Here is a 14,109-nt window from a genome sequence, read left to right on the forward strand (position 1 = left end):
GCAGGTAGCTATAAATTTACCAAACGGGACATCACTCACGTCGCTCTTAACAAGATGTTGATAATGATGAATGTGTGTGCCAATAAGCCAGCCCCCCCTCCCGACATCCCAACATCATAACGTTATACAGGAAGATAATATAATCTCGTCACCTTTAAGACCCATCTTAAAACGCACCTCTTTAATGAAGCATATGCGTAGCTCCATTCGTTGACACTATACATCTCATATGAATTTACCATGACCCCCTTACCAGAACGCCCTCCTACTGTCTCTGTACGTTCTCCCTATTACCCTGTACCTATTAGGCTGCGTGTGTTACAGCTGCAAAGCACTGTGTACATGGAAGGTGCGATATAAATAAAGCTATACATACATACATACATAACCTTAGATAAGTATCAAAAAAATAATTTTATCCATATTGTTCCCCTTATTTTACATGCAAAAAATTAATAAGGAAACTGTCTCCTGTGACACATTTCACCCATTACTGTGGATGTATATAGGTTGATGTTTAAGGCGTCTTGATTCCTGCCCACTCTGGCTCCAGTTTGTCTGTACAGTAGTTTAACGACATGACAATCTCAATTGTCATATAATGCTCCTCTATAATGCTCCTCTAATGCTCCTGTCATATAATACAGTATATTCCTCATCTGCTTATTATCCTCTCCCAACTCCCACTGTAAATCACCATACTACAAATTGTATATAATCTCCGACTAGTTGTAGAACGGCCATGTGTGAAGAAGACATTGTGGGGTTCCAAAGCTTGTAGCCTGTAAACCATTAGTCCAATAAAACATATATTATGATGTCACGGTGTCTGATAGCATAGCCTACGAGGTCATCATTTTGAGAAGCACTTCCTGTGTCCTCATCGTGGGGGGTGTTATTTTTGAAATGGCAATGTAATAAAGGTTAAGGGGAGCCAATTACCCTAGAAGTGTGGGGAGTGATGGGACTCCAGCTGGGCAAAGGAACCCCCTTACCAAGCTGAGGGGAACACAGGTGCCATGGCAGAATGACAGAGGTTTCTCCATATCTAGAGGAAAACAATCAGTTCTAAGGAAGATGGCTTTAGGATCAGAACGTTTAGTGGTGGGTTAAAAAAAACGGTAGTCACCATTAAGTTCTTATTCTAAACCTGGAAGGAGGGAGAAGAATCACTGACCTGCCAGAACCTTCATCACCAAGGCGTTGAGAGCATGGAACCAGTTGAAGATGAATCTCCTACAGATGCAATAAACAGGTCAGAATATCTGCACGCTCTAAGAACACACAGGTCACAATATGGCGGTTTGTGAAGAAGGAGGTGCTGAAAGTGTTGGTGTCTTTGTATAACATGTAAGGGCCTTGCTGTAACTGAAAGTTAAACATAAAACCATCACTTATACTATCTGAAACAATCCATTATCAGGGGTGGCCAACGCCAGTCCTCAGGTCCCTAGAGATTAGATTCGTAGAGATCGACCCTTAGCTATGAGATCCTTAGCAATAAGATCCTTAGCGATGAGATCCTTGTGATCTTTATCTGGGATCCATTGTCAATGGGGCCAACTCCAGTTCTCAAGGGTCACCAACAGGTAATCTTTAATGATATTCCTGCATCAGCACAGGTGGATCAATCAGTTCTAGCTTCAGCACAGGTTGCTCAATCAGTCCCTGCTTCAGCACAGGTGGCTCAGTCATCAGTTGCTCAGTTGAAGACTGAGCCACCTGTGCTGAAACAGGGATACCATGAAAACCTAACCAATTGGTGGCCCTTGATGACTGGAGTTGGCCACCCCCTGCAGGAGACACTGACCTGCTGCTCTGGGGCGAAGGCCTGAAGAAGGCAATGAAGGGTTGAAAGAACGCCAGGATCATCACAATGCAGCCGAGGATAGCGTGAGTGTTGGCTCTCTACGATGGAAAGGAAGACCACATTATAACCTAGATGAGAGATAATCGACACAAGGAAATAGATCCTCTCCAATCTGTAACAGCATGGTAGAAACCAACTGTCACGGTAGCTTATGACAAGATATAATGAACACTAAATATCTGGGTTGAACTGAACGAGGCTTAGATATAATAAAATATAATTTATTCCTTAAATAAGGTGAACACAGCAATATAGTACAATTAACAGACAAGAAGGTAACACTTACTTAGGGTTGGGGGATGGAGAAGTATCAGCTAGCAATTCTCCAGCAATCCGGTGACATTCAAGATGGTATCAGAAGAAGAACTAAAAACTGTAGGGTTGACACAGTTTATATACCTGTGTAACCCTATTCTTAACATTGAATACAGACTATTGGTGAACAATTATCTGTATCCAATCCCTAACATGGAGACACAGATTAACCCATGCCCCCCAGCTAATTAGCCCATGTGTACTGGGACTCTATGGGTAGCCCCATAATTAAATCAGGGGCAACGACCAGTCTACCAAATGAAGTAACTGCATTGTTTGTAGGTGTAGACATAACACTTACAAACCACTCCAGTTTGATGATTCTCCACCCTCAGGTAACAATTAGAGTGTCAGAGTCTGTTGATTAGTACTTGGTCGGTTGATTAGTACTTAGTGTAAACAATCAGGCAGTTAACTTTTGATCACAGTGCTTAGGCTCAATCAGCCGGCTGCCCTTCATGACCTATTAGCATAGCAGATGGAGTCTGCATTGTCAGAGCAGATCCAAAATACTATACATATACACTTTAATATCTACACATATTAATAAGTTCCATTCTGGTGGGCTCAGTGGGTCGAAATTTGCCAGTTTTTAATGCCCACAGTGACTCCACATATTGACCAAATTTCAACTCTCTGTGACCTCCAGAACTGGAGATACAGAAATGCACTTTAAAACATTAAAATACAGGATTATAATGAAACATGGGAAACATACAGTTTCCTGACATGACAAGGTGTAAGCCACATTCCTGGACCGCAGTCCAATTAACCCCTTGCCTCCCTGGTGAGGTCAGGGGGTGGCCATGTGAGGTGCAACCCCTTTAATACCGGGCCAACCCCCCTCTCCCTCTACACCTCCCCTTCTTAATGGGTGACATGTGGCCCGCTGGCCCTAACGGGGAGTGGGGAACTGCTGGCACCCTTAGCGCTGCATCTCCCTGCACAGCTCTTACAGGCGATCTCCCTGCACAGCTCTTACAAGCGATCTCCCTGCACAGAGACAGCTGCACCTCCCTGCACAGCTCTTACAGGCGATCTCCCTGCACAGAGACAGCTGCACCTCCCTGCACAGCTCTTACAGGTGATCTCCCTGCACAGCTCTTACAGGTGATCGCCAAGTTTTTATTTAAATTGTAATAACAGAGTATTGTAGCAGGGGGTCTCTGGAGCAGAACCGCATTAATGTTAGGTCTGGGGACCACCTGCTTCCTGAGTTACAGGCCCTGATATGGAGTGCCGGTATCTCCTGTGCGTTTAAATGTCCAGGTCATGTGACGTGGGAGATTTAAACAATGCAGGGGGATACCGGGGCCTGTAACTCAGGAGCCAGGGGGTCCCCGGACCTGAAATCAATGTGGTTCTGCTACGGAGACTCCCTGCTACAATACTGCGTGATTAAAATAAAATAAAAATAGCTTCATTGCCTTAGCAGCTAGCTGCTAGGGCAATGAAGGGGTTAAACCCAAGTAACTGATTCTTGGGGGTACAGTGGGTGGGTTACATAGTTACATAGTTACATAGTAGATGAGGTGGAAAAAAGACGTACGTCCATCAAGTTCAACCTATGCTAAATTTAGACAACAGATACTTGATCCTATATCTATACTTACTTATTGATCCAGAGGAAGGCAAACAAAAAACCCCATTAAGGGGAAAAATTAATTCCTTCCTGACTCCAAGAATTGGCAGTCGGATTAATCCCTGGATCAACATCCTTCCCATGTATACTTATTTGGTATATCCCTGTATACCTTTCCCATCTAAAAAGATGTCCAACCTTTTTTTGAACAAATTTATTGTATCTGCCATCACAGTCTCCATGGGTAATGAATTCCACATTTTAACTGCCCTTACTGTAAAGAACCCTTTCCTTTGTTGCTGGTGAAATTTCCTTTCCTCCAACCTTAAGGGATGGCCCCGAGTCCTTTGTACTGCCCGTGGGATGAATAGTTATTTTGAAAGCTCCTTGTATTGTCCCTGAATATATTTGTATATAGTTATCATATCCCCTCTTAGACGCCTCTTTTCTAATGTAAATAAATCTAATTTAGCTAGCCTCTCCTCATAAGTTAGAATGTCCATCCCCTTTATTAATTTGGTGGCTCTTCTCTGCACTCTCTCTAGTTCCATAATGTCTTTTCTTAGGATTGGTGCCCAAAATTGTACTCCATATTCAAGGTGTAGTCTTACTAATGCTTTGTAAAGGGGCATAATTATGTTTACTTCCTTTCCATCCATTGCCCGTTTGATGCAAGATAAGATCTTGTTTGCCTTTGCAGCTACTGCATGACATTGGGCACTATTGCTAAGCCTGCTGTCTACAAGCACTCCTAAATCCTTCTCCATCAAGGATTCCCCCAATATATCTCCATTTAATTTGTAAGTCGCCTTTTTTATTCTTGCATCCCAAATGCATAACCTTACATTTATCTGTATTAAACCTCATTTGCCATTTACCTGCCCACGTTTCCAGTCTCTCCAAGTCCTTCTGAAGAGAAATTACATCCTGCTCTGATTCTATTACCTTACACAATTTAGTATCATCAGCAAAGATGGAGACTTTGCTCTCGATCCCAACCTCAAGGTCATTAATAAACAAGTTAAAAAGCAGGGGTCCCAGTACCGATCCTTGAGGTACTCCACTCACGACTTTAGCCCAACCTGAAAAAGTTCCATTTAGGACAACCCTCTGTTGTCTGTCCTTTAACCAGTTTTCAATCCAGGTGCATATATTATTACTGAGTCCAATTTTCTTTATTTTGTACACCAACCTCTTGTGTGAAACCGTATCAAAAGCCTTTGCAAAATCTAAGTAGACCACATCAACTGCATTACCCTGGTCTAAATTCCTACTTACCTCCTCAAAGAAACAAATAAGGTTAGTTTGGCAAGATCTATTATTCATAAATCCATGCTGACTATTACTAATAATTTTGTTTTCCATTAGGTATTCCTGAATATTATCCCGTATTAAACCTTCAAGTAGTTTCCCTACTATTGAAGTCAGGCTTACAGGTCTGTAATTCCCCGGGTGTGATCTAGCTCCCTTTTTAAATATAGGCACCACATCTGCTTTACGCCAATCATGTAGTACTGAGCCTGTGGAAATGGAGTCCTTGAATATTAAATATAATGGTTTTGCTATTACTGAGCTTAACCCCTTGAGAACTCTTGGATGTATGCCATCAGGGCCAGGTGCCTTATTTACTTTAATTTTTTCAAGTCGCTTATGAACTTCTTCCTCAGTTAACCAATTGGTCATTAATATGGAGGTTGTGGCTTTCTCCTGTGGCGCTACTATTGAACTTGATTCTTTCCTGGTAAACACAGAGGCAAAGAATTTGTTTAATACCTCTGCTTTTTCCTTATCTCCAATAATCTGCCTACCCATCTCACACTTCAAGGGTCCTATATTTTCTTTTCTCATTTTTTTGTTATTAAGGTACTTAAAGAACTTTTTAGGGTTGACCTTACTTTCTATTGCAATCCTTTTTTCATTATCCATTTTTGCTAATTTAATACCCTTTTGCAATTTTTGTTACATTCCTTATAATTCTGATACGATGTTTCTGTCCCTTCTGACTTAAAGAATCTAAACGCCTTCCTCTTCTTATCCATTTCCTCCCCTACCTGTTTATTTAGCCACATTGGTTTTGACTTATTTCTTTTATACTTATTACCCAAGGGTATACACTGATAAGTTTGCTTTTCTAACAATGTTTTAAAGACTGCCCATTTATCTTCTACATTTTTCCCTGCAAAAACATCATCCCATTGTATTACTACTAGATTAGACCTCAGTTTATTAAAATCTGCCTTTCTAAAGTTTAAAGTCTTTGTTGAACCCAAGTAATCTGTTTTTTGATAATTTATTTCAAATGAGACCATGTTATGATCACTGTTACCCAAATGTTCCAGGACTTGAATATTTGTTATTACTTCTACAATGTTTGATATGACCAAGGGGGTGAAGGGGGTAGTTGCCCCAGGGTGGGTGGTTAGGTCTGCTAGGAAAGTTATGGGAGATGTTAACCCCTTCACTACCATAGCGGTGGTAACCCCTATCGCTATTCACTCAAAAGTTCTAACCACCCACCCTGGGGCAACTACCCCCTTCACCCACCCCCTGTGCCTCCAAGAAACATTAAAATACAACAACCCCATACAACCCACCCTCTATACCCCCAATAAATCCCCCCTCTCCCACCCCCCCCAACACATACAGTACAGTAACGGAGCTGAGCTCTCAGCGGCTGATTTACTTACGTAGCTCCAGCCTTGCGCCTTCACAAACGCCAGCACAAAGGATATGATCGTCGCTACAATGGTGAGAGCCATGAGAGTGATGTGAGCCTGAGGGGAGAAGAATCACAGGACACAGAGTATTGCTCACACATTGAAAGTATCAGGAGAGTGCACACATACATACATACATACATACATACATACATACATACATACATACATACATACATTTGTACTACCTAGAACCCTTCAATATTTATTTATTTATGAAATATGTTACAAGGAAGTAATACATTGAGAGTTACCTCTCATTTTCATGTATGTCCTGGGCACAGAATTATGATGACAAATACATGATTCCATTAAATGAACAGGGTTATACATTATATTTAAAGACATTGCATGAACAGTGTGGCAGAGTCACTGTCTCTTTATGCTAGAGAGAAGTGCAGTGTGTGTGCTTTTCAGCATGCAGGAGGTTAAACTCCTCTGGAGATGTTAGCTGCAGGTGCAGCTAATTAAGGAAGACAGAACTCCTGACTAAAAAGGAGTTTAAAAGGCAGTCAGTTAGCTGCCAGGAGAGAGAGAGACTTTCTCCAACCAGGAAGGACACTGTTGGTACGGTTCCCCAGGCCTGCTGGACCTACCTGGGACACATATCCAGGATGACTCTCTCCATGAAACTGAACAAGCCTGGTGGATGCGAGGCTTGCCTCTTAGGAACCAGCATTCCATAGTCTGCTGAGGGAGCAAACCTGTTCCTATCGGGCTGCAGCATCCAGAGGGAATTCCTGGACTCTCTTGGGATCAAGTTCCCACAACCACAGAGAAGGACTTGATATGATATTTTTCTATACATGAGTATACTGTTTAAAGCTGGAAACTGGGCTTAGCCAGCGAGTGTGTTAGTCATATACTGTTGTGTAGTTAGTCTCCCAAAGGGGAGTAGGTTTTTATTTTATGATTTGACTTAAAGTGACAGTGTACCTATTTGTTTTGATGTGGAAAATAAACCACTGAAGGTTAAAGCCTAAAAATATACCGATTGGACTCTTACTGACATAACAATGAGGCCGTCCTGCCACAGCAGATAGATATGGGCGTATGGAACAGTTACAGACCAGAGTAAAATGTGAGACCACTTTAGTTTTGAAAGAACTTAGACCGCTTGTGGCTTTGAGAGTCTCAGGTAGATTGTTCCAGTGAGGTGCACGGTAAGAGAATGAGGAGCGACCAGATTCCTTGTAGAACTTTGGACCATGAACGGTCATATCAAAATCAACTCCATCACCGATGGAGAGTCCACTAACACATGAACTAGCACAATATTAACATGACGGCACTGTTGCAGGGCTGGACTTTGACCTTCTGAGGCCCTCAGCTATGTTAAGTTGAAGAGGTTCCAACAATGAGAAATAGATGTATTAATCTGACTGAAGTGACCATCAAAAATATAGACATGAAGTTGAAATGAATGAAAGCATTATACTAGCATTGTTATAGACAGAGAGGATCGTGTTAAGCTATAATGAGCAGTTTTTGCCCATCACACGCATTTTAATATTAAAACCTTTTCCTTCAGGATTTTTGGAACATAAAGTAATTGGTGATTTCTTCAAACGATCAGCTACGCACTCTGTCACTTTCAATTCACAGGAGACGTAGGGTGATATGTGTATGGAAAATGCCCATATTTATAGAGACTCTTCTTTTCCATAGATCCTCTTTATTTATCATCCGATTATAAAACTAGAAATGCATGAATTTTCTTCTGTGTTTGCGGCCCTTCGTATCGTGAGGTCCTAAGCTGTAGCTTCGTTAGCTTATGTGCACGTCCGGTGATGGGCAGCACAGCCCAGCAGATGTTGGTAGGTCATTATCTACGTGACTGCATAAGAATAATAAATACTATTACTGATGTACCAGGTACTAAAAAATACAGGGTACATGGGGAAAAAGAAAAATTATCCGGGTACCTGGCTGGGTAGGTTTGGGGGGAGGCAGAAGAGGGTGGTCCAGTCCTGCAACAGTGCTACCATGTTAATATTGTGCTACTTCATGTGTTAGTGTACTCTCTGTCGGTGAAGGAGTTGATTTAGATATGACTGTTCACGGTCCAAAGTTCTACAAGGAATCTGGCCGCTCCTCCTCTTACCGTGCACCCCACTGGAACAATCTACCCGAGACTCTCAAAGCCGCCAGCGGTCTAAGCTCTTTGAAGACTACAGCTGTCTCACATTTTAATCTTGTCTGTGACTGTTACATATGCCCATAACATATATTATCCCTAACTGTCCATGAAATGTCTGTAAATTGAATGTACAACCTCTGTTCATATAACGTAACCACGTATTGTCACCATAACTCTATGCCCAGGACATACTTGAAAACGAGAGGTAACTATCAATGTATTACTTCCTGGTAACACATTTTTACAAATAAAATTAATATAAATAACAAATTAGAGGGCGACCCCACTCCATTAGTCCCACTACTTTCACAGACAACACTCTAACAAGCCCAAAACAGCTGTATTAAAATAACCTTTATTTTGTTTCAGAATCCCCAAACCTGGACTTGTTTGGGATCTTGGACCTTATCAGCTGTTTAGTTTTAAATTAGTTTTATTTCCAGTTAGGGAGTTAGGAAAGGGAGTTAGGGAAGGGTAAGGTCCCTGTCTTTGAAGTGGGTGTACACAAGAAAAGGAGCAGCGGATGTATGTAAATACGTTATGTAAGTAAGACCTGTCACTTACCCTGAGATATGTAGCTTCGTTCAATGACCAGCACATCAACCCATTCATGGATGGAATTGAGCAGAGCAAAGCTCACTGCTGTCATCGGACCGTGGGTGCTGGACGCCAACAGCGTTACTATGTAGCAACATAACATCAACATGATCCCCATGCATTTCGCATGTTACGAGCTTCATCGGATGTCATGACTAACATACTCGATACCTTTTATATTAGTAGTACCACTAACTTATTAGTACCCATGAAACAATTAAAAAACGTTATTGGCAAAACTGATCACTAATGGAACTGTACAGTAGCTTTGCAGTTACTGAGCATCTGATTTATGTTACATGTTCTTGATTCATAAGCATCCCCCTTAGGGTTGGCGTTCAAGCTGTTGAACATTTATTACATGTAAATGACTCTTTACCTAAAACTCAGAAGGATTTCCTGTTAGCACGCATTTTGTTTATTTTATTTGAATCAGAGTGTTGCTTGGACACCACTTGCAAAATGCGTAGAGATCACTTTGAGGTTACAATACTACACAGTCCACGACTGGCTGTTGTAGACCCACGCGCGTTCTGTGGGCAGAAGCAGCATGCTCTACATTCAATTGTATCCATGGATGCTTTGGACTCTTTCATATGCTTTCCGTTGATGAACAGTACTTATCTCAGTGTGAAGTTTCTTTTTCTAAAACAATAAAAGCTTATTACCTTACCTCCGGGGCACCTTTCTCTTGTGTTTTCTCCCTCCTTTAATATCAACGTTTTGTAGGACATTATGTGGACAGCCCACTCTGGAAAAGGGGGGTGTTTGCCACATCTATGGATTACATTTGTAGGGAAAGCCATGTGCCCATGAGGACTTTACCTTTGGGACTTTTCTACCAGAATTAGATTGCGAGCTCTTTGGGACAGTGACTCATTGGGTCTGCCAAACGTCCGGTGCCATGCAGCATTTATGGCAGCGCTATATCAGAAACATATATTATCATGTTACAGAGTACAGATGTGAAACCGGTGACAGAGACATGTATTACCTGGAACCAAAGAGCTTTGCCAAACACCAGCTGTTTGGCTGCGACCTTGAGATACCGGGCGATAATCATTCCCAAGCTGCCCGTGGTCATCCACGCAATGAGCATCAGGGTGCCTACAAGGAAGACGGGATGTCAGAGTCCAACTTAACAAGCAGCTAACTGTGCCGGCAACTTTGTAGAACAGGGGTGGCCCACTCCAGTCTTCAAGGGCCACCAACAAGTCAGGTATTCAGGATATCCCTGCTTCAGCACAGGTGGTGCAGTCATTGACTGAGCCATTGATTGAACCACCTGTGCTGAAGCAGGGATACCCTGGAAACTTGACCTGTTGGTGGCCCCTAAGGACTGGCCACCCCTGTTATATACCAAGCCGGGAGATCCCCCTCTATCAAGCTACCACCAACCATGTCATCCAACAGCCAAGTGACCCCCAGCGAGAGATGGGGAGACGTATCAAGGTAATTGTGGGGAACAGAGAGAAACCTCCCTATTGCACCCCTTGTCTTCATTGTATAAAGAAACATTGGACCATGCTGCGCCTTCCATACTTTGTGATATTGGGAAGTTACCCGAAGCACGCACAAATCCACCCAGTCCGACGAGGCCTAACCTCTCTGCACACAACCCCGCAGGAGGTGGACGAAGACTCCCAGATGTCCGTCTAGTATAGAGTGGAGCAATGCATCATATCCCACTTCCCTTTGGGACCATACAGCTGCCCCATAAGAGTGGTTAACAATGGCACCCGCTGTGACGTCACACGTAATGCTTCACCGGGGTTCCAGTCACCGGGAAAAGTTGTGGTACGGTGATTTCCGTGAATATAAAAGCTCACATACTGTATGACATTGCACGAGAGTGAAGTGGCTTTTTGTTTTTCCAAAGACGTATTATCTGCTTGTTAAAGGGACAATCCAAGACGGTGACTTATTTTGGCAAAGTTATTTTTTTTTTACATAGGATTGAAGCAGGGGATCTCCAGTGCTGAACCCCCATTCATTTCAGCTCCAGAGGCCCTCTGCTTCCAGATATACTTAGCTACACGTGGGACCCGGTAGCCGCTCCAGCTGCGCTCGCAGGGCTTTAAAGTTTAAAGCTCCCGCATCACGCTGACCAATAGGAAGTTGAACCTGATGATGTCATAGCTTCCTATTGGCCCGCGGGGAGCGGGAGCTTTGCACAGCGGCCATTACATGATCCCTTGTAGCCGAGCACAGCAGCACCTACTACAGAGGTAACTATCACCAGAAGCAGGGGGTCCCCGGAGCTGAAATCAATGGGGTTCAGCTCCGGAGAAACGCTGCTACAATCCTATATAATCATTGGATTGCATCTTTAGAGGCTTGTTGATGATGATACTGAACTACAGCAGTGTGGGAAAGAGGTGTATGTAACGGACCCTGCAGGTTTACAAGGTTAGACAGGGCACGTATCCCTAATGTGCCCTAGTAGTACTGCACCGACACACTTTATTCGAGCAGATACCCAGTATGTACCTGGCAGATACCTGGAATGCGCCGCTCCTCACCTCTGACAAGCCCCGTTGCATTTGCCTTCCCAGCCTGGGTTCATGCCTGGCTGACGGGCGGCTGATCTGTTAAATGATAATGATTAGGATTTAATAGGCTGCAATGCTTCGCGTGTCTACCAGATGGCATAAATTCATGAATTGTAATGCAGTATATATATATATACTGTGCAGTATTGCAGCCAGCGGGAATAAAATGCTTCAATCCCTGCCTAGAAAATACCTCAATGCACTCGGGCAGAAAACAGTCACAAACCTCAATACACCCGGGTATACCCGAATTCGTGGGACTAGCCGAGCTCGAATAAAGTGTGTCGCCAGGGTAGGATAATGTTAGACGGGGCACGTATCCCTAATGTGCCCTAGTAGTAGGATAATGTTAGACGGGGCACGTATCCCTAATGTGCCCTAGTAGTAGGATAATGTTAGACGGGGCACGTATCCCTAATGTGCCCTAGTAGTAGGATAATGTTAGACGGGGCACGTATCCCTAATGTGCCCTAGTAGTAGGATAATGTTAGACGGGGCACGTATCCCTAATGTGCCCTAGTAGTAGGATAATGTTAGATGGGGCACGTATCCCTAATGTGCCCTAGTAGTAGGATAATGTTAGACGGGGCACGTATCCCTAATGTGCCCTAGTAGTAGGATAATGTTAGATGGGGCACGTATCCCTAATGTGCCCTAGTAGTAGGATAATGTTAGACGGGGCACGTATCCCTAATGTGCCCTAGTAGTAGGATAATGTTAGACGGGGCACGTATCCCTAATGTGCCCTAGTAGTAGGATAATGTTAGACGGGGCATGTATCCCTAATGTGCCCTAGTAGTAGGATAATGTTAGACGGGGCACGTATCCCTAATGTGCCCTAGTAGTAGGATAATGTTAGACGGGGCACGTATCCCTAATGTGCCCTAGTAGTAGGATAATGTTAGACGGGGCACGTATCCCTAATGTGCCCTAGTAGTAGGATAATGTTAGATGGGGCACGTATCCCTAATGTGCCCTAGTAGTAGGATAATGTTAGACGGGGCACGTATCCCTAATGTGCCCTAGTAGTAGGATAATGTTAGACGGGGCACGTATCCCTAATGTGCCCTAGTAGTAGGATAATGTTAGATGGGGCACGTATCCCTAATGTGCCCTAGTAGTAGGATAATGTTAGACGGGGCACGTATCCCTAATGTGCCCTAGTAGTAGGATAATGTTAGACGGGGCACGTATCCCTAATGTGCCCTAGTAGTAGGATAATGCAGGGGGACTGCATGTGTAATGTACCCAACACGTCCCTCAGATCCTGGCCCAGAAGGGATAGAATAAAGAGGTAACACTAACCGTGTGCTTTTATGGTAGACTGACCACTGGATTGGCTGGATGATACATTAGCAGCCACCAATAGGTCAATCTTGGTGCTGCTGATGGACGTCCCAGTGGTGCCGTGGAATTGTATCACTCCTAGGAAACAAAGTAACACATAGTACTAAAGACAGGTTAAATCCAGGGGTGCTCAACTCCCGTCCTCAAAACCCCCCAACAGGTCGGATTTTCATGATATCCCTGCTTCAGCACAGGTGGCTAAATCTTCAACTGAGCCACCTGTGCTGAAGCAGAGATATTCTGAAAATCTGACCTGTTGGTGGCCCTTGAGGACTGGAGTTTGCCACCCCCTGAGTTGGAGCTTCAAGTCAATATGCCCCATTACTGTGGACTTCCTGAAACCACTCACCATTGACGGATGCTCCGTAGGCCAGGAATATATAGAAGGAGTTGCTGCTGGCGCGTGTGGGCGTTTGCGTTGAGATGTTGTTCCTTGACATGAAGGAGCACTGCATGACTCCGCTGCTGAAGGATGCCAGACTGACCTCCACATTATTCTAACGAGAGGGACACAGAGTGTGAAATAATAAGGCCTGTGAGGTCCAAGGGCCACGTGTCTTTGTATCAGAGCAGGTTCAATTCAACAGACGGGTTTGGGCATGTCTCCCTGCGGCCAGATACTGCCACACGGTTTGCCATTCTTCAGTTGATAATAGGTATATAGGGCACAGGTCTTATACCCATCAGCTCGTAGATGGCCAGGACGAGCCTCTCCTCTCTACTCCCTCCTCCCACAGTTTATGGAGGACCTGATGTTCTCAGTGCCTGTTGAAGTTACCAGACATCCAGAATGGGACATTGGGATGCGGGCGTCCCACCATGACCAACTCCCAACCGGCTTTTAGCCCTAGGGAAACCCTCCACTAATGCCGCTGCCAGCCGCTTCGACAAGTTTTAGGGTAGGGGGATAACTTTAGGGGTTTTAGTGGTTAGGGTAGGGGGATAACTTTAGGGGTTAGGGTAAAGGGATAACTTTAAGGGTGTTAGTG

The 14,109-nt window shown here is 43.8% G+C and overlaps 1 protein-coding gene across 8 annotated transcripts in view; it reads right to left on the reverse strand.

The window, feature by feature from the left end:
• The window catches only part of LOC142504014 (putative ferric-chelate reductase 1), a 68,826-nt gene that overhangs the window by 2,047 nt on the left and 52,670 nt on the right, over positions 1–14,109 (reverse strand). For all 8 annotated transcript variants that reach the window (XM_075617104.1, XM_075617107.1, XM_075617101.1 and 5 more), the window contains 6 exons: positions 13,470–13,617; positions 13,079–13,198; positions 10,216–10,328; positions 6,455–6,541; positions 1,811–1,908; positions 1,178–1,236 (listed from right to left, as the gene is read on the reverse strand). In XM_075617104.1, the coding sequence (XP_075473219.1) occupies positions 1,178–1,236; positions 1,811–1,908; positions 6,455–6,541; positions 10,216–10,328; positions 13,079–13,198; positions 13,470–13,617 (625 nt within the window). The remainder of the gene's footprint in view (positions 1–1,177; positions 1,237–1,810; positions 1,909–6,454; positions 6,542–10,215; positions 10,329–13,078; positions 13,199–13,469; positions 13,618–14,109) is intronic.

This window comes from Ascaphus truei, chromosome 10 (assembly GCF_040206685.1).
Source record: "Ascaphus truei isolate aAscTru1 chromosome 10, aAscTru1.hap1, whole genome shotgun sequence".
In the NCBI taxonomy this organism is placed as follows: domain Eukaryota; kingdom Metazoa; phylum Chordata; class Amphibia; order Anura; family Ascaphidae; genus Ascaphus; species Ascaphus truei.